This window comes from Neltuma alba, unplaced genomic scaffold, assembly GCF_004799145.2.
Source record: "Neltuma alba isolate B1F8T4 unplaced genomic scaffold, ASM479914v2 tig00012528_pilon, whole genome shotgun sequence".
NCBI lineage: Eukaryota > Viridiplantae > Streptophyta > Magnoliopsida > Fabales > Fabaceae > Neltuma > Neltuma alba.
Window position 1 is genome coordinate 16,685 of NW_021636993.1, and position 20,915 is coordinate 37,599.

Sequence of the window (20,915 nt, forward strand, 5' to 3'; positions counted from 1 at the left end):
TGATTGTCGGCATACCCCTTTTTAACTCCCTCCCCCCCTTTTCTGTTCCTTTTATTTTCCTTTTTAAAATCATAATTATTAATCAACATTTGACGTCAGATATGACAGGAGTCCCTTTTTTTCTCACCAAATTTAATTAAATGATTTCTGCTGCGCGGCACTACTTTCTCTGTGTCTGCCATTATTGTCATAATGCCTCACCAACAGTTGATTATTTACTGCTCCGTTACAATCGCCTGCATATACTTCCTAGATCTTTATCACATTATAAGGCGCTGGCTGTTGGAAAGATATAGTTAAGTGATTAATTTTGTCTGCAAATAGAATAAATATCTGATTTTACCCTCATTCATTTACATTTCTTCCTCATAGTTACTTAGTTAGTTAATGATTTTAAATGAGGGTGATATTTAATACTACTTCTTATGCTTAATATAAAACATTGTTTGATTTTTACTTTGGTTATAGATATAAGATCCCAATCTATTTTATCTCTCATATTTATATATTTTTTTCTAAAGTATTCATTCTGACAATAGTAATTCTAGCCAATACAGTTGATTAGCAAGGATATTTTAGAAAAGACAACACTTATTTAGGACAAACAACTAATTCAACTTACTTTCTTAATCCCCTTAAATTAGTCAATTAGCTCTTATAATTAGGACCGAAGGTAGTAATAACTATTCTCTTCTAAAAAGTACTACCTTATAACAAAGACCGAAGGAGATATATTCTGAATAAATATTTAAAAATATTTATTATTTATAAATTATAAACTTCACGGAGTAACTTGTTATCCTCGTATATATCAAACCATGTGATGCACAGGGCCTATTATCTAATTATATATTATCTGCAAAGTCTTCAAGACACATGGATTTTATTTTACGTATGGTAGAGGGCAGGTACCCTACCCCAGGCGAACATTTAAATGTCTAATTATTTATCACGCTTTCAACCGTCTTATCAGCTCATGATCCACACATGAACTTCTTTCCTAGTTTTGAAACATCCCATTAACTGCAAAGCGTCTCCCTAACCACCATTAATTACTGCTGCCGGCATCAACGGTTAGTAAATTAAATCGAAATATCCCGTCTTTGTAATTCAAAACATCCATGACAGATAACTCCGTATTCTTATATATATTACATATATTTGCCAACGCTAAATATATGTATTCTGTCTATGAATTCAAACGTTGGCAAGAAAAAAAAAATCTATGAATTCAAATATTAGTGAGTCAGTTACAACTAACACATCCTTAATTATCTGCAAAAAATAAAACTTCAACAGTCGAATACAAGATTGTCAAACTCGCGAGTTTAAACAAACTCATGATGATGATGTAAACTCGTATCATAAACTTGAACTGTAAATTTGTAAAAGTTTACATCTATTAATAAATTAGTATTAAAAGTATATAATTAGAATATTAAAAACGACAACAATTTCATTTAAATATATTTTAAATCCAAATAAATGAAATCAAATCCATTAACATTCATAATTTACCACATTTAATAAATGAAAATTTTATGAAATTTATATATAAAGTCACTAAGTATAATTAAGTAAAAAAATTTAGTGAAAGTTTAAGAGCAAGTTGATATAATTTTATAAATTAAAAACGTAAAAACAATAGACTCAACAAGTAAACTCGCAAATTCAATCGAATTTATGGCTTGCACAAGTTCAAGAGCAAGTCAGCACGTTTTTACAATTTAAAAATATAAAAATGTTAAACTTAGAAAGTCAACTAGCGAGTTTGATAACAGTGATTAGATGGGTGGCTTCAAAATCTTGACTTGTTAATTTGTGCCATCAAACCTGGACACATCTTGCACTTATATTGTACTCCTCCGGTCTTTAATATAAGACCAATTTAACTAATTTGATTAGATTAAGAAAGTTAGGTAAATTGGTTAATTATAAAAAAAGTAACACATTTTTCCTAAAATATCATAATTATCTTTTTTAATATCTCCTTTCCCTCTTCTATGTGATTATGGTTGAGAGAGTATCCATAGGGATAATTTAGAAAAAACCGATAAATATGAGAAATTGGTCTTATATTTAGGACTAAGACCAACTCAACAATTAGGTCCTATATTAAGGGTCGAAGGAGTATATTATATTACATTAATAAGCCCAAATTTTAACTTACGTGAGATTTCTGCTCGTACTTCACATATCCTTGACATACACACGTCCAAGCACCAGGCGATTAGAACCAAAGCATAGGATTTTGGGGCTGATTGGGACTAAGATTGCTTTTCAAACTAACCCGCGTAGCCAAGGGAGAATAACCAGTCCATCATATATAATTAACCTGATCTGGGTCAGACATAAGCTAGCATGTTCATCCTCTTTCTTCTTCACGTTCAAATCCTATGATTAACCATGCAACGGTCAATTATGACGTGGTTTCACATATAAATTTGATTTTTTTTTTCCCTCGGCTAATCCCCTTTTCTTTCTTTCCTTTGTTTTTTTTTTTTTGACCTCGTGGATGAGCCTCGGCCCTCGAGTGAGTAGCGGATGTCCGACAAACGAGATGATGAGATCCAATAATAAAAAACTACTGGCAAAATAAAATACGTTTCTTTATTCATGTCCACATCAAAGCTCAAGCAATACTACTACTATTTTTCTAAGTATATATTTACGCCTAAAATGAATCCAATTAATCCGAAAATTCGAGAGAAATAGCCCATAAAATGTATATATAAGTTCTGGGTCCACCGATGATCCCATATACTAGCTAGATGCCAGTTCATATTCACTAGAAATGCCAAGTTTATTCTATATTAATTGGAACTGCTAATTAAGTCCCACATATAGTTGGGAGCAATAATTTAACTTGTAGTTTGGGTTAAGGTGACGAGTTATTACTTATCAGTGCTTTGTTGAATTTATTATTGTCAATGATGTGATTAGCAATTGAAAAAAAACACAGAGGAAAAGCAGAACATCCCCGTGCTCATACCAGTGACGATGGGACAGATTATTAGCAAAAGCAATTGACGAAAGATAACGATGTCGATACGTATGACGAAGAGGGTTTAAAAGAAACGTACGATAATAGTTAATATTTTTAGTAAATGAAAACTACAGTATTAACAATAGAAATTTGAAAATTTGTAATTTTATTTTGGTAAGTATTATAACACAGCATTGTTCATTTTAATATTTTTTTTGCCAACGCATTTTAATAAATTCGATAGCGAATTAAATGGAGGGTTTAGTTTGGATTTGAAAAATGATCAAAGTGGAAGAGATTGAGAAAGGATGACAACCAATTGACAAGAAAGATCAACCTCTTGGGGCCGGGATAATGGGATTAGACATTGTGCTAAGCTCTCATTAATTATTATTTTTTCTTCTTTATGTTTTTGGCTTAATTACTGGACACATTACATCGCCCCCTCTCTTTAATGCCTTGCTAATTCATTCGTGAGGCACGCCACGTTCCCCTTTTGTACTAATCTAGGCAGCCCTATTTCTCTCAGTCAAGACGGGTCTATTCAGTCCAGCACCAAGTTTAAAGCTTCAAGCCAACATGGCCACATGCACACACATCATTCCACCAATTAATCATCCTCACTAATCTCCACCCTCACTTAGTCCTGACCAGAGCTTGTCGTCATCACCACACAGTTCATTATTACTAATGATAATCCTCAATTCATCTGATTAATGTGGTTCGTCCAGTACAATGAATAATGCTGGGTGTTAGAAGTGGAGGGAGAATGCTTGACATTTTGAGGAGAAAAAGGGCTTATTGCACCTTTAATTTGCTGAGGGAGATGGGCAGGCGAAGAAGAATAAACAGTAATTATTGCGAATTGACTTTAATTGCAAGGAACAAATTAAAAGCAGGGAGGGAGAGGGGGGGGATGGGCAACTTTATTCACATCAAAGAATATTAAAGTTAAATCACCAGTTGCTGATTATATGAATGGGTTTTAATTAATTTTGTGAAGTAACAATGTGGAACCTCTCTCCCTCGTCCTATAACTTTTGAGTGAAAATGCATTCCCTCTTGTTTACTGTTATTCATGAATGAATTATGAAACATAGTCAAACTCAAATCACGCCATATTGCATCACTGACATTAACCTGAACGAATCGAATTATCCAGAGCCTCGTCACCTCATGATTCACACCCCCCCATGGGCCATTCCAGCATGTTCTCAGATTCTTTGGTAAATCGATCTGTTTTTTCACGCTCAAATTAGAATTAACTACTTGGGAAGAAACCATAGTTTAAACATTTAGTTCATAAGGTCTGTTCTTTATTTCCAAAAAAATATGAAAAGGTGTTTACTTTGTTCATTCCATATGAAGTGTGATTGCTTCAATGGTGTAAAACGAGAGGGGCGAGGCCAAAAAAAAAAAAAGAAGAAGGAGGGAATGAATTTTGGACAAAATAAAGGGAGAGGAAGTCGAGGGATGTCGGAAAACTTAATGGTAATTATCTAATTTAATTCGTCAAAAAGAATTCCACAAGAATAATAAATTAACAATTACCTAAATTTAACTTAAACATCGAGCCAAAAAAATTACAAAAATAAGAAACGTCGCTAAACAGGTAATTAATAATCTCCATTAAAAAATATAATCTCACAAATCTAAATCTAATCCAAATTATTGATTTAAACTATAATATGAATCCTAATTAAGATAATTTAAAATCAATGATAAATCTTCTTGATTTATGTTAGATTTTAATTTAATTATCCCTCATCACTGTGGATTCACGCAAGGGGCAGACAAAGGACGCAGCATAATTGGACGTTGAAATTTCCCGATTCATACATAAGGGATATATATACTGAAGCTGAAAGGAGACACTTTATAGTGTTTCTGGGAGTTTCGTCAACAGATCAAAGTCATTGATGTGATCGTGAGATATGATCCGGTTTCGTGGAGATCAATAATACTCAATCTATATATTCTGTTACCTGAACTGGACATTTACGATTCTGCAAGACGTCCATATTTCTTTCTACAAAATAGCGATAGCTACAAAGCATCCATTCCCCCCCCCCCTACAGGAAGCTAATATTATTATAAATAATTATATTGTTACTATTATATTTTTGTTAATTTAAAAATTATATATTTTATCAAACTATTATTAAGCATAGCTGTTATGTAAATTTATAATTAAATACTCAATCTAGTGTTTACTATAAAGACATATTAATTACTCTCTATCCAATCCTTTAAACACAGGGATGGAGGACTGGATCAATGCACTACACGATGAAAGAGAGATCTTATAAATGGTACTTCAAGGAATATTATTTTTAAATTAGATGATTATATACATGCCAAGTATATTATGATTAAGAAATGAATATATATGTCGGAAAAAAAAGAAGAAATGTATATATAAATTGGATGCATATGAAGCTTTCCCTATCTATGTTATATGAAAAGGTTTACTTGAACCCAATCTACCTAAACTGTTTTGTATAGAAAAAAGAGGATTTAAATATGGACCTCTACTCAAAACTGAAAGTTTTCGTCCTTATGTAGAGACAAATCTTCTATATCGTGCGGTTAAATTGTAATTTCAGCCCCTGTCAGTTGAAAATTAGAGAAAAATTTGTTTTCTCTTAGAATATGAAGTATGTATCGAAAAACATCAATACAGTTTTTAGAAAGAAATGTCAAATAATCAATTTAAAAGAAATAGAGTAAAGTTAGAATATGAAAGGATAAAAAATATATATATATATATGTATATATAAAAGAGGAATGAATCACCGAAACTGAACAATCAACAAGAGAAGGGAAGCAGAATAATTGGAAAAAGTGATCGACTCGTGACTCGGGAGTGGCGAGGGCAAGTGGGCTCCACAAACAACCGGGAAACAGAAATGATAGCAAAACGATGTGTTTTGGTGATGAGTGGCGGTAACCTTTTTTTTTTTTTTGTGGGTTGCCAACGAGTCGCGGTAAAGGCCAGGATGGAAGGATATTTGTTCACGAATCACGTGCCTGCAAACAACAGATTGCCTAAATTTGAAAGGAATTGGGCTTTTAATGATGAGCTCAAGAATGATGAGTTTACCTCACGAGGTCTCTTTCCCTCCCAACACATCCAATATTAAACGCTAATTCTACGATGCTGCTATTATTGGCCCCCCCATTTTGAAAGTTACGTAATTGGGTTTCTGCCATATGTGACCATCCTAATATTTTTGTCTCTTTTTTTTTTTTGGGTGATTTATACTTGTAGCCAATGTGGAGAAACATTGTTTGGCATTCATTCTCCAAGTGTTGATTTCAACAGCAAGTCAGTGCCGGTAATGTTTACCATACTTAAAGAATGCAATACAACATGATTATTGGATTGAACAAGAGTTGGAAGCGCTTAAGCTTTTCTCTTGCACCTTTCTGACAGGACTCTGATTTGTTCAACCAAGAGAGCCCAACACGACAATGCACGGTGGGTCCTGTGAATCCAAAATCGTGGAGGTCCAGGTGTATGGCTTCCATAAGAAAATCACTGATTTTCTAAATGTTCGAAATACGCAAATTTGTGGACAATAGCGAGAAGGAAGAAATTGTGATCTGCTGATGGGTTTAAAGGTTTTTGGATGTTCAGAGGCAACGACTCTGATTCTTTATGGACCGTAACCACTCGTTCAGGGGCCACCCGAGGTGCTTGTCTTTCATTCTCCTTTTGGGCTGATCAAATTTGATCCGAACAATTTAGGCCCAAATTTTAAAAAAAAGGGAACCCATAGAAGGAAAACGTGAATCGAACATTTTGCCTTTGGTTCCACTGTGAGCAGAAGGGTCGAGCTGCAGTCATGTGAACCGAAGAGGGTGGGGTGTTGTTCCCTTGAGGATGATCGGCTGTGTGTTGTCTGGGCAAGGGAGGCTCAAGCGCTAAGAAGCTCCACGCTGGATGGGAAGAGAGACGTTTCAGACATGTATTGCTAATTCATAACCGAAATTCTCAACGGTGTTCAACGCTAATAACTAATTAACGGGATGGATCCCGGCATTTAATAAGGAAAAGTTTAAGGACCCAATTAAAAAAAAAAAACTCAAGGACCTAATTTAACATTGACGAAAACTATAATTAGTTTTCCAAGAAGACATATGCTCACAATTCACTCTCGTAGCGCATGCTTGCATGATTAGAATGTACCAAACCGTGAGATAAGCTCTAGCTTGTCATTTTCATGATTAGTTAAAAGCTTCATTTATTTCTCTGATACTCTCAGAGCCTCATGCAAGTCTCCTTAATGAACCTTGTGACATTGTCCCCATTCACCCTTTTTTTTGACAGAAGATAATGCCCCCATGTGCTTTATAATGATCCCATCATAAACAATGCCCTGCCTGATTTCTTTACTCAAGAGGTCCTTCCCTGATCTCTTTTCACCGGTAAATTCTTGCGATGTTGTGACCACTCAGTTGGTGTGTATTGTCTACTTGAATAATCAATCACATGGTACGTGAAAACAAGAAAATGACTCGCCTGATTGAGAATTGTACTGAATAGGATATAGTGACTCAGGAAAAATAATTAACGAATATAAAAAAATATTGTAAAAAAGAAAGTAAAAAGAAAAAAAAAAGATTATGTTCACGAGATATCGAAATCATTGAACATTTCAGGTAAGTCAAGAGATTTAAATTCAATATAGAAAATCGAACAATAAAACCCTAGGCGTATGTTGAATCTAACAACACTGGTCCTAAAAATCTAATGACATCTAAAGGCCTCCACTTGCTTCCGGAGAGTGTTGCTAACTTGCAAAGCATGCGGACAGTAATCACGCCTTGTTTCTTTCTCCTTTCCTTGTTGTGCCTCGGTGTTCACGTCACTTTAGAATATCATTTTTCAAGCACATCGCTGTAATGTGCTTCAGTTGGAGCAATTTTCCCCTTGCCGACTGCAGTTAAACAGGGACAATAAAATCATTAATACAAGCTGCATCAATGACAACCTCTTCAACATGTCATCGCCGAAAGCCCATCCGGGGGGAGGGGATTAAGAAGATGATCAGATGAGACAGCTAATTCGTTGTGTGTGGAATGCTGTGGGGAAAACAAATGACTCTATTCATTGGAAATTCAATAGATGAATAGATGATGTCCAGTCTTCACAAATTAATTTGATGATTTGATATTGCAACACAGGTCTCGAGGGCTGCTGGCTCTTCAAATGTAAAATATTTTTATTTTCCTTGCGCATTTAATCATATTCAGAATATAGATAGCTTAAGCTATTTGGGAAAAAAAAAAAATTCAAATCATTTCAAACCACTCAATTTGGAGTGATTTGAAAATTGGTGTATGAGATCGGCCCAACAAAAAACAAAGTATGATATGGGTTAAGAATTTAAGATGATTTATTGATATAAAAGCTAAGCTGTCATAGAAGATATTTGGATGGAATCAAAACTATAGTTTTAAAAGTATTTTTTACAGTGTATGAAGTAAATATGTGGAGGAGTTTATCTTGTTTTGCGGAAAAGTATTTCTAAGAGGGATTTTTGGGTGCCTCCAAACACCCCAATAATCATCCAACTCTCTTCGACATTTAATGATACTGTAGCCATCTCAATTGTCTCACCACTCCTAAATAATCCCCCACTCTAGATCTCAGCAAAGTTCTCCAAGAATTCACCCGGTAATAAAAAAAATACTCCCTCCGTTCTTTATTATAAGAGACGAATAACCGAATTATATTGATAAAAAAAACAGTTAAAATTAGTTAAGAACAATCAATGTGTAAAAAGTATAATTTTTTTCCAAAAATACCCTCATTAATAAGGAGAGAGAACAATGATAAATTATTAAAAGAAAGAGAAGTGGGAAGGAGAGAGAGTTAGTTGGAGACAATAAATATGGGTAAAATAGGAAATCAACACAAAAAAGTAGAGACAACTTTTAAGTGTCTCTTATACATAGGAACATGCCATAAGCATCAAATATTTCTTATAATAAGGAATGGAGGGAGTAATTCTTATATTTAACACTTCGATTCAAATTTCACAAATTTTCTTCTCCTAAAAATACATTATATCGATGTGTGAGGACATTTTTAAATTTAATAAAAAAATCTAATCTGTTTAGCATGCTTCTCGAAATGCGTACAGCTCTTTCATACATACATATATATATATATATATATATATGTTATATAAAGGAAATTGATACCACTGGACAGCTTAATAAATATAATTGAAAAAAAAAAGGAAAAGAATAGCACTGGACAGCTTAAGTCAGAATGCTAGAAACTAGCACGTTATTTGAGGGAAATTTTATTTCTCTAGTCTTATTTATAAAGCATTTCCAGCATGTTTTACAGATTAGGAAAAACCTTAAACTTCATTAACTCTTATTTAAAATTTAATAATTTTTCAACTTTATTTCTATTTAATATATATTATATTTCATGTAAACAAAATCAACACAATAATAAATGAGGAGTAAAATTGTACATTCATACAAAAAATTTCTCTTAATGCTTATAAATAGGACAAAAAAATATCTTTTCTTTTTATCCTCTTTAGGATCAGAAGAGTACTTGTTAAAACTAGACGGGAATTAAAAAGGTGCTTAATTCTACATAATTATTAGTGGTGCCGAGACATCATGGGAAAAGCTAGAGTGTGAAGTTTATTTATCATCTCTCGGCAAAGTCTGTGTTTGATGACGGGACCTTTCTTTTTTCCTTGTGTGTGTGTGATAATGATGGGGATATTCTTAATCACCAACGGCACGCCTCCGTGCCATTAGCCTTTTGGACCCGCAACAGTATGTTAGAGTGTACTATTACAGTTATGATCGCAGAATCAAGCAAATAATTAAAGATTGACCACGAACTCATTCGGATGAAGAGTATGGCAATGCAATGAAAATCTTGCAAATAAAACATGCAAGTTAGAAAACTTGCCTCCTGGATGGCTGTGACTTTCCTTTGAGCATCATTCAGTTGGATCTCCACTCCTTTTTCAACTTGCGACAGAAGCTTCCTATGTGATGCCCCTGTTGTACAACATTTCGTCAAAAGATGACCACATCCTCTCAAATGTACTTTTGCACAATGCCAATGGAGTGCTAATGTTTCCCTTGTTTCGCTCAATAACCTGAGAACTCTATCCTACACGTCCTTCGTACTACGAAGCGGCTACTGATAAAATTATTGAAGTTCCAACTTCCAAGTGATTCAGTAAAAAGTAATAAAATATAAAGCTGTAAATTTACAAGTCATAAGCAGTACGACTTTTTCCGTGTGTCTTTTTACGTCAAGACTCTGGAATATATTCCCAAAGATAGCATATATATATATATATTTCTGTCTTAAAGCCCAAACCACATAATAGCAAGGGCATATTGCCTGTGAACTACTACGCAATGGTCGACCGATCCCACCCACCTTAAGCCAAAATCATAAAACCAACGAATTTAAATTTCTACCAATTATTCAGGTCTTCCTCCCAACTACTTGGTAATAAATGCATCAAAATAGACCCTCTCGAAATTTAGTAAAAAAAAAAAAGTCGACGAAACACATATCAGAGATACATATCCAAAAGACAAAGAAGTTTCCCTTACTTTGTTTTTCCAGGGCTCCCTTGATCTCTAATCGTTCTGCTTCCAAACCTTCAATAGCGCTTCTGCAGTCCTGAACATACAGATTAATCTCTTCTTTGAATTTTTCGTGAATCAGCCTCAGCTGTTTCTGTTGATCTACATTTTTAGCGGTGGAGGAAATGAGGAAAAAATAATAAAAGCCAGACAGACCAAAGGGGGAGGGAAGAAGAAAACAACTTGACGACCAAAGCTTCAAAAAATGGGAAATACAGATCTCCCTAATTCATGCGCTATAAAGGAAAATAAGGGAAAACGTTACATATGAAATGCAGTGGTTTAGACCCTATGTGGGACACGCAACATGCTCAGCAGGGCAGTATAAATGATAAATTGCATTTTTTTTTTTTGCATAAATGATAAATTGCTGCCTATGAGAATTCAGTTTACTTTCCCCCCTCCAAGTTCTAAGCTCTGTCTTCCTCCACCATTCTGTTCGTCTCTCTCTTTTCCCCTCCTCCGTTTCTATCTTTCTTCCTATTTTCCAATCTGTTAGCATCTGTGCAAGTGTGTGTTGCATCAATTTACCATGCATGTTCTGTTGAAACTAAGTACTTCTCCGGTCCTAATTATAAGACCCAATTGACTTATTTGAGGAGATTAAGGAAGTAAGTTAAGTTGGTTATTTATAATAAATAAGTGTTGTCATTCCTAAAATATCCTTGCTAATTAAGTATATTGGCTAAAACTATCATTATTAGAAGGATTATCTTGGAAAAAAATGCATAAATATAAGAGACAAAATGGATTGGGGTCTTATAATTAGGACCAAATAAAAAGTCAAATGGGGTCTTATAATAAGAATCGGAGGAGTATTTCATATCGAAACAGATTTATTTGAATGTCTCTTAAACAGTTTGGACGCTATCAACTGATTGAAATCTCTGGCAGATTGCAACTACGATTTCCTTTTTGCGCTGACCTTTTACATGCAATCAGAGGATATTAGAACACCCAAGAGGAAGAATGTTATGACCAAAATGATCTATGAAGTGATATGTTAACATTACTGCTAGATCTTTGAACTCCGGTTTACAAACTAGAAAGCGACATGTCATATCCAGAAGTTAGATAGTTGAATATATAAACATGATTATCAATAAACATCCAGGTAGAATTTTTTATACCTTCAAATCTTGTCTCCAACCGCTTTCTCTTTGACTCACAAAGATTTGCATGTTCCTCGCTGAAACATTTAGAGAATAAAAGGTACAGTAAAAGAATTGATGTCTCAGAGCTCGAAACTCCATGCTCTTGCATACTTACATGTCTTCTTCAATCTGGGAATGGACATTCTTCAGCTGCAACTGTATGTCTTCGGCAACAGATATTAAAATTTCTGAGGATTTCTTACTTGCCACTGACTTTAATTTACTCTTTAGCTTCCCTAATTCCAAGGCAAACAGTTCAACAGCCCTAAAAAATTGTCAAGAATCATATCAATTCAGAGTTGTTCCAATGAGTAGCATTTTCTATTTCGGATGCTTCATCAATCTATTCTTAGAGGAGAAAAAGAGGAAACACCTTGCAAATCCATCTTGAGTCTGCTCAGAAGCTTCAGGGATGGAATCACTTTCTGCTGCCCCTCCCATTTCTATGGAACGAGAATAAGTGGCTTGATAAAGATTGCAGATATCAGAGTAACATTAGATATAAGCAAAAATAACATGGATAAAGTGATATTATGCCTTTTGAAGAGAGTGAAGGAGGACTATTCCGGTTGAATTTAACTCCTTCATGACTGCGCAGCCTTTTAATTGGATGAAGCATAGAAGTTTCCCGGGCGTCAGAAATATGTCTGTCTGTCAAACCTAAAATGACATAATTAGATACCTAGTTCTCTGACTTGAAAGAACCGACGGAGTAAAAGAAACATATAATCTCATGATACAAATAATGCAGCTCAAGTCGAACGAACCATCGTGTATATATATATCCTCTCTCTTCTTGAGAAACATTCTCTCTTCGAATGATGAATCAGATAAGCCATCCTGTGCACCTTTCTCTTTCACAAAAAATGCCGCTTCTTTGGAAAGAGAAGTCTTGAGCTCATCCAAGTTCTGAAGTTAAATAAGGAACCTCAAAGAGATACAATATAACAGCTTCATGTTCAGGGAATATAACAGTATCAAAATGAAACACTCTGAGTAATAAGGATACAGCACATTGCTTCTGTCCGCTTTGTCTGTCACAGTCTCGCTCCATAGTTTGGAAAGTCCTTAAATTACGAATAATTCCCAGAGAAAATGTCCTCTCCATTAATGTTGAGCAATTAACACCATTTGCCTGTTTGCTCGTTTTTGGAGTTGAGCCTGGCGAAGAACTTAATGTAGGTGTCTTGAGTCCAAAAGTAGGACTTGGAAAATTATCCAGAGGATCCGCAACATTCTCGGCCACTGGACTATTTTGCTCCTGTTGATTTCCATTTGCTGATCCTTCGAGTCCTTCGAGTTTATCTGTTACCTTTGTTATTGGTGACTGGTACAATTCTTCTTCTGGGATTATTTTCCGAGTCTGAGGATAATCTTTGTGATGATCGGGTAATAAACTACGAAATCCTCCCATTTTTTCCCCAAGCGAAGACGCTTCCTCATCACACAGTTGTGCTTCTGCCTTTGAAGTTTCTTTACAAACTTTATCTTCTGCCTCATTTTCTTTGACGCAATGTTGATGTGAATTCTGTCTTTGATCCCTTTCCCTCGATGGAATTCGGGAAACCCCATGCTGATCAACGTGTTGCTTCCCAGTCCATTGTTCTTTGGAAGAGAAAATATCTTTTTCTCGTTGCCGCTTTTTGCCTTTTGGAGACGGGGCAATTTTTGGGGGTTTCAATTTAGCTGACGCTCTCTTTCGGCCCAGAGAACGCGTTACAGGCTTCTTATTAGTATGATCAAGATTTTCAGAATCGGTTTCTATTGTATCCGACTGCTGTCTGGTCTTAACCAATTTATCATCCTCCTGATCAAAACGCTGCCTAGGCAGCACGCTCTCCTCATCCATGTTAGAAGTTTTAGAACCTGAGCGCCTGGTCTTGGGAGAAGAAGTGGTTCCCAATATTTCCCAAAGCTTCATCTTCAAATCTTCTGTTCTCTTTTCTGTTTTATTTCTTCTGTCCTCTGGCTTGGTTTTATCAGACTTGACCACTTCCCGTGCAGTGTTGAATGTAAATTCATTCTCTATCCTTCCAGTGGTTCCTTCCTTCCCTCCCTTTCGTTTGCTGGTTGTTCCATCAAGTTTCTTCTGGTTAAGATCATTGCGATGAAAAATTAAAGTATCATCCCCATCAGGTTTGTCCTGTCTCCTAGTAAAGACTAGTAAATTAGAGGTTTGGTTTGCTTGAAGAACGGTCTCAGAATTGGGTGTTCTTTGGCAAAAGGATTTAGTGATTCGAGCAAACTTCACCTCTTCTGGACCAATTGGCTTCATGCTAGGGCAGGCCCTCGCTCCTTCAGCCTTGCCTTTTTCACCAGCGAAATTTCCTACGTTAGAGATTACCTTCTCCATATTGGTCATGTTAACCTCATTTCCTGTCATGGCTTCATGTCTTGCTGTAGCCCCCGAGTTTACCATTACTCCTATGGAGACTTTCCTTGATTGGCTATATGGATATATGTTACTACCAAAACTCCGGCAATCCCCGGCTTCCCCCTGAATATGCAATTTAAATTCATGAATGCATTCAATTTTTTCTCTTGAGAAGTTAAAACAAGAAATTAATTATTGTATGTAAGACTAAAGAACATTAATAAAATCCCATTCCGATCTTTTTACTTCAAACTATTGTAAATGCTTAAGCAGCCATTGACTCAGAATGCCAAATAGGATTTAAAAAGAGCAACTGTGATCACAGCGATCAATAAACCTGATCACTGATAATCTTCAAGAATGATATTTTACGAAACTCGACATAATTATAATGGCCAGATTCTTATCCTTATTCCGCAACAAAAAGGGAAAAAAAAATCTCCAGAGGAAGAATTACAGTTCTTACGTCATGCAAATTCCGATGTGCTTCGACATCCATCGTCGCAGTTTCGACTATGATGGGGTACAAACACGAGCACCATTAACAGACCTGAAACATTCGATTTTAGTACGGAGTTAGGATAGTAAAAGTAAAAACTGCATGAGCTCAGTTTGGTTGTTGAGAAAGAAGAAAAGTAAATTCAAAATTCATAACCCAGAGCAGCAAGGCCTCCATGGAAACCAGCGGATCGTATGCGATTAATCCAGCGGACTAATGAAGCCGAATTTTCAGATGAGCAACAGTCCAATACGCCCGGGATCGGAAGTTTCTTCTCATCCTTACCTTCCTCAGCAACCAAACATGCTGTGAATGAGAGTCTAGGTATATAAACACCCACCCATTTATGCCCGAGAAAACGAATAATAGAAATTCATGCGCACAAAAATAAAAACAAGCTTTCAGGTTACCTTCATGTGTAACAAATTATCAAGCCCCTTGAAATCAAATCCACAGGAAAGAGAGATTCAAAAATTCAGAAACGACGACGGGAAGTTTATAACGACGTGCATTTCAGTTAAACATAATGAAATGATGCTGCGACTACGATCTAAATTTGATTTCAAATCATACTAAAAGAAATTGCCAGGTGAAATGGAGAATAATAAACCGATTAGACAAAGAAAACATACTCACAGTGTTACTTCGCCCTGATCGCTGGAAATCTCCACTTTCGAATTCAAAATTTGGATTCAGTGAACTGCGCAATAGCCAAAGGCAGTGGAAGATGGAAAGAACTAACGGAAGCTTACAATTGAGTGAGTGCCAAATGTTTGCTGCAATGCAACTGATATGTAGAGGGAAAAAAAGCGGGAAAATTGTACGGGCGTTCCGCATGACTTTCCACTGCGCGGACTACAATGCCCTTACATGTAATGTAATTATAATTTTTGTTTTAATAAACAAACCTTTAGATGCACTTAAACATCATTTCTGAAGGGAAAGGTCTTTGAAAAAATAAATTAATCTTAAATTAAATTCTAGGTTCTAAAAAATTTAGTTAAAAAATAATTATTGATATGCTTTTAAGTCAGATCATGCTTTTTTTCAAATAAAAAACAGAGGTTAAGCTGCTCTTCGAGTTTTTCCTATAAAAAATATACTGCTTCGCTGGCCTTCGGGGTCAGTCAGACATCAAGAGTCGAGACATGCGAATGAGCTGTTTCTCTCTCGCCTATTGAGCTGTGAATTGTGAATGGCGAATTTATTATCAATTTTATCACATCCATATTTATTTTTTGCCAGCTTTATCACATCATCAATCCATCAATTATATAGTTTATAAATCAGAAAATTAAAAGTGTACGCTGACAAAATTGTTTAATTGATATAGTCGTATTTTTATCCTGATATGTTGATCGATAGATTGCTGCTGCAAACGAGGATTGCTTATTGGACATTTCTGTTTGAAGATAACGAAGTGGGTCGTCAATCTCTCTCCGCTGTTTGCCCGCCATCGCCATGGCTACCCTAACCGACCTCTTTTCATTGTCACCAACCCAAGCCCTTCTTTGTTCAACCCCGTCGTTCATTAGCTCTCGAACCTCTTTCATCTGCCCAATCACCCCTTTTCCCTCGCGTTCTCGTTCCAATCGGAGAATCTCTTGGATTCGCCCTAATGTGCGGTGCTCAATTGCAGAGGAGTCCGCAGTATCTCCAGCAAAAACTAGGGGCCAACTCAATTCCGGCGGTAATGACTCTGCGTCCGTGGATTGCGTGATCGTTGGCGGTGGCATCAGTGGCATCTGTATTGCCCAGGCCCTTTCCACAAAGCATGCCAATGCCGCTGCCAATGTGATTGTCACCGAGGCCAGAGACCGGGTTGGCGGTAACATTACGACTATTGAGAGGGATGGCTATCTTTGGGAGGAAGGCCCTAACAGTTTTCAGCCCTCTGATCCTATGCTCACCATGGTGGTTCGTACCTTTTAACCTTTATTTCAAGGTTTTCTTCCCCGTTCGGTCATTTTATTTTCTTAGACTTGGTTTCGTTAGTGAGCTGGATAGTTGTGGGGTAACTCAATTTTAGTATTGACACAAGCTCATTATCATCGATTCCGACTAGCATTCTGTGAGTAGCTTTTTAATAATAAAGTGGTAAATGTACAATGGAATGTCGCTTCTGGAGGGATTCCTTTTATATGATTGTGGTATTGTTATATAGTAGATTGACAATTATGAGCTATCGTTATGATTTGGTGTCGTAATTCTGTATTGCTGGTTCTATTGTCCATTCTATCTTGTTGCTTTCGGCAGGTGGACAGCGGGTTGAAGGATGACCTTGTTCTCGGTGATCCTAATGCGCCTCGATTTGTATTATGGAATGGAAAATTGAGGCCAGTACCATCAAAGCCAACTGATTTGCCTTTCTTTGACTTGATGACCATTGGCGGCAAACTGAGAGCAGGCTTTGGGGCACTAGGCCTTCGGCCACCTCCACCAGTTTGTCCTCTTGAACTCTCTTTGTTTAATCATATCATGTCAAATGCATGTCCAGAAGGATTAAAGACATGGGTTTTAAATTGGGTTTCTCATATATATCATAATACTGACGAAGGTGACAGGATCATGAGGAATCAGTTGAAGAATTTGTGCGCCGTAACCTTGGTAATGAGGTTTTTGAACGTTTGATAGAGCCTTTTTGTTCAGGTGAGAGCCGAAAAATTAAGATTCTGATAGAGCCCAAGCAGATTAGTAGATATCGAACACTGAATTTATAGTAAATGTCAAACTATTCTTCCCCTCAATGGAATGAAAAGGAGTTACAATACAAGAAAAGTCATTGTGAGATGCATTTTCAGCCGAAATATCAGTTTTTACAAGCATGTCTATGCTAAAATTCTACAATATTGAGACTTGATTACATACTGTACCTTCTTTTGTTCTTATTATTGACAAGTTTACTTCACCTAACTTTTCTCACCTGATATGGAATTCAACTTTTCAATGTATGTTTGCTTTGGTTCTTTATTCGTAAATCTGGCGGCTTACCTGAATTTCACCTTATTCAGGTGTCTATGCGGGCGATCCTTCAAAATTAAGTATGAAAGCAGCATTTGGAAAAGTTTGGAGGCTGGAGCAAAATGGGGGTAGCATAATTGGTGGTACTTTCAAAACACTACAGGAGAGGAATAAATCTCCTAAATCACCTCGTGACCCGTAATGATATGATTACTCTAGAGCTTGTCAAATTTTCTTTTACATTATGGCTCCTTTCCTGATTTATGTTAATTCATAGGCGTCTTCCAAAACCAAAGGGTCAAACTGTTGGGTCTTTTCGAAAGGGACTTAGCATGTTGCCAAAAGCAATTTCTACAAGGTACTCGATGTCAACTTAATTAATGTTTGGCTAAATTGCCACTTCACTTAGCATTGACGATTGTAGTGATTCCCCCCCCCCTCTTTGGCAGGTTGGGTGACAGAGTGAAGTTATCTTGGAAGCTTTCAACCATTAGTAAACTTGACAGCGGAGAATACAGTTTGACATATGAAACACCAGAAGGAGTGGTTTCTGTGCAAAGCAAAACTGTTGTCCTGACCATTCCTTCTCATGTTGCTAGTACACTGCTACGTCCTTTATCTGTATGTTTCTTTCTTAAAAATGAGGTTTATGTCAAGTATTATAAAATATGAACTATTTTGTCAGTGGAATCTGTGAAATGAAACTGTATGATTCATTGAAATTGGGAATGTATTGATGTGTGGATGGGTTTGGGTGCATAAGTGCACAATATTGCATGTTTTTTGGCTTCTATATCTATCTTGTCTGGAAATACAATCTTTCAAGGCCAGCCAATCTTTTTTGATTTCATGTTGTATAGGAGAAAACTGGTATTTTCATTTATAATTTTACTAATATGGATTTTTTTTGGGGGGGGGGGGGTGGCGTGATGATTACAAAAGTCTATCTTTTTCGAACTTGTCCGATGAATATATTTTAGATTCAAAATAGAGATGTATAAGCTTAACACAAATGCATGCGAAGTGGCAATACGTCTTTCCTTCAGTGTGATAGGAAAATAATATGCGAAGTTATGTGGTTATGTTGGTTAGTAATGACTACTCAGCTGAGTTAGGGCATAACCAACGAGCCCATCTATAAATGGGTGTTGGATTGGATGGAAAGATGATTAGTTACTTGATAAAGTTGTTTCTATCTCTCTCTCTCTCTCTATAGATATGTGTGTGTATATAATATTCTTCTTCTTTTTCTTTCATAACACGGGGAGGCACAAAGAAAGTAGCATATGAGTACCAAAGTTTTATAATACACATTTTTATACATATTTGTGCATATCACTAATTTTTCACCCACCTGTCTTCTAACAAGTATTTACCCTCACATGCAGACTACTGCGGCAGATGCACTTTCAAAGTTTTATTATCCTCCAGTTGCTGCAGTATCTATATCCTATCCAAAAGAAGCTATTCGAACGGAATGCTTAATAGATGGTGAACTAAAGGGGTTCGGGCAGTTGCATCCACGCAGTCAAGGAGTGGAGACATTAGGTAAGCAAGTAATAGGATATGGTAAAAGCCAAGGTTTATGACCGAAACTTGTTTATCTAAATCGATTACTATCCAAGTTTGATTTGGGAGCTTTATTTTGATGGTTGTGTTATAGCATCTAGTCAAGTTTGACAATGTGGAAGCTAACCATTTCTTGATTTTTCAGGAACTATATACAGCTCATCACTGTTTCCTAACCGAGCTCCTCCTGGAAGGATTCTACTTTTGAATTACATTGGAGGGGCAACAAATCCTGGAATCTTATCAAAGGTTTGATAACTCTTGAATGAAACCCGAATATTTGTTGAGATAGATGCAATTATATGAACTGTTGTTTTGGTAAATTTGGTGATTCCCTATGTCGTTTTAAATGTTGATGTTGAAAGTTAAAACCATTGGTGGCCCTAGGTGCAGGCATAATCTCTGTGATTTGAATAATATGTTGACAACTATAAATGATTTTGTGATTGCCAGATTTGCTACTTTTCCCTCTTATTTGTTCATAAAGCATTTTCTTTTTTCCCAGACGGACGATGCCCTGGTCGAAGCAGTTGATCGAGATTTGAGAAAAATCCTTATAAACCCAAATGCAAAGGACCCGCATGTATTGGGCGTGAGACTGTGGCCTCAAGCTATTCCACAATTCTTAGTTGGCCATTTTGATCTTTTAGATGCTGCTAATGCTGCTCTGAAAAATACCGGACATGAAGGGCTGTTTCTTGGGGGCAACTATGTGTCTGGTGTTGCCTTGGGACGATGTGTTGAGGGAGCTTACGAGGTGGCGGCCGAAGTAAATGATTTTCTGTCGCAGAAAGTGTACAAATAGGGGCAAATTTTGGTGGGTTGTAGGAATTTTGTAGGACCGGTATATCATTGCACAGTGATGATAAAGTGTCGCTGACTTGTCACGTAAGATTTGAATTTTGGTGGCTCCTGGGTGCGGATCCCATTTATATTATTCTCGTAATATTGTAATAGACAAGGTCATCGCTGTCATTCTATTCTCATACGGGTGTTTCGTATTTAACAAATAAACACACACAGCAGAATTTGACAGTTGGAGAGAATTAAAGTGTCGCGCCATTATTAGAAATAGTTTCTAGGGCATGACCGTTGTCCGTATTGCACTCGACCGTTCGCCCTTAATAGGATTTGTGGATCTCAACTTATTATGGAATAACGTAATCGCATGAATGGAATGACTTTAATTACAATGACATTAATTCTTGATTATTAATTTTCACGTGCTTTGCTCGCTGCTTTAGTACCTGGACTAGGCGGTGTCCCATGAATGAAGCTATAATGCAAGGCTCGAATATGAACCGAGATAAAAGTCTGGTCTCAGAGGATAAGCCTCTGAAATATGTGGAGGCATGGGGATTAAGGCAGTAAGCTTGTTAGGATGGGAAGGTCGAGAAGTCAAAACTGGGAGGGCAAAACGGAGGATTTCATGTGACACTGGGGGGGAAATCTTAACAGGAAAGTTCAAGGAATGTTACGTGGGAGAATTCAAAAGTGCGTATCTAGAAAGTTTGACTAAGGGATGGAATTCAAAATTGCAAAGGCGCAGGCAATGATGACGGGGCACGGAGGCAGTGAAACTACCAGCTGGTAAAAACAGGGAATGACAAAGAAATGAGAAGATTTGGTCTTTAAATAGCGAGACACTCCTACTGGGCCTATTGGCGAAAAAGCGCTTGTGGGTTTCCCCTTTGCTTTCCTTAAGTTTCAACACAAAATACTGTG

General features: G+C 36.5%; 2 protein-coding genes across 2 annotated transcripts; one reads left to right on the top strand and one right to left on the bottom strand.

Moving 5' to 3' along the window:
- The first annotated feature begins 794 nt into the window (after nucleotides 1–794).
- Nucleotides 795–20,225, top strand: LOC114728260 (protoporphyrinogen oxidase 1, chloroplastic-like). The gene is made up of 11 exons (XM_028915139.1): nucleotides 795–804; nucleotides 8,843–8,850; nucleotides 16,073–16,577; nucleotides 16,917–17,102; nucleotides 17,225–17,309; nucleotides 17,672–17,819; nucleotides 17,899–17,979; nucleotides 18,071–18,242; nucleotides 19,010–19,169; nucleotides 19,336–19,439; nucleotides 19,696–20,225. Exons 3-11 carry the CDS (start codon nucleotides 16,122–16,124, stop codon nucleotides 19,993–19,995), a joined length of 1,692 nt encoding a protein of 563 aa, XP_028770972.1. The 5' UTR covers nucleotides 795–804; nucleotides 8,843–8,850; nucleotides 16,073–16,121; the 3' UTR covers nucleotides 19,996–20,225.
- Nucleotides 7,560–14,938, bottom strand: LOC114728261 (meiosis-specific protein ASY3-like). Its single transcript, XM_028915140.1, has 11 exons — nucleotides 14,817–14,938; nucleotides 14,628–14,711; nucleotides 12,797–14,284; nucleotides 12,555–12,696; nucleotides 12,325–12,447; nucleotides 12,161–12,230; nucleotides 11,903–12,052; nucleotides 11,764–11,822; nucleotides 10,601–10,735; nucleotides 9,939–10,030; nucleotides 7,560–7,929 (listed from the first exon to the last, which is right to left on the bottom strand). The coding sequence occupies exons 2-11, from the start codon at nucleotides 14,658–14,660 to the stop codon at nucleotides 7,858–7,860; spliced, it is 2,364 nt and encodes a 787-aa protein (XP_028770973.1). The 5' UTR covers nucleotides 14,661–14,711; nucleotides 14,817–14,938; the 3' UTR covers nucleotides 7,560–7,857.
- Nucleotides 20,226–20,915: the final 690 nt, after the last annotated feature.

Bases quoted from the DNA above. Each gene is read 5' to 3' on its own strand.
- LOC114728260 (XM_028915139.1), top strand. From the start codon at position 16,122: ATGGCTACCCTAACCGACCTCTTTTCATTGTCACCAACCCAAGCCCTT. The intron at 17,980-18,070 runs GTACTCGATGTC...CCTCTTTGGCAG, and splicing joins CCAAAAGCAATTTCTACAAG to GTTGGGTGACAGAGTGAAGT. The intron at 19,170-19,335 runs GTAAGCAAGTAA...TTGATTTTTCAG, and splicing joins TCAAGGAGTGGAGACATTAG to GAACTATATACAGCTCATCA.
- LOC114728261 (XM_028915140.1), bottom strand. From the start codon at position 14,660: ATGGATGTCGAAGCACATCGGAATTTGCATGAC. The intron at 10,736-11,763 runs GTATAAAAAATT...CTAAAAATGTAG, and splicing joins GTTGGAGACAAGATTTGAAG to ATCAACAGAAACAGCTGAGG. The intron at 7,930-9,938 runs GCAAGTTTTCTA...GTTTAACTGCAG, and splicing joins AAGTCACAGCCATCCAGGAG to TCGGCAAGGGGAAAATTGCT.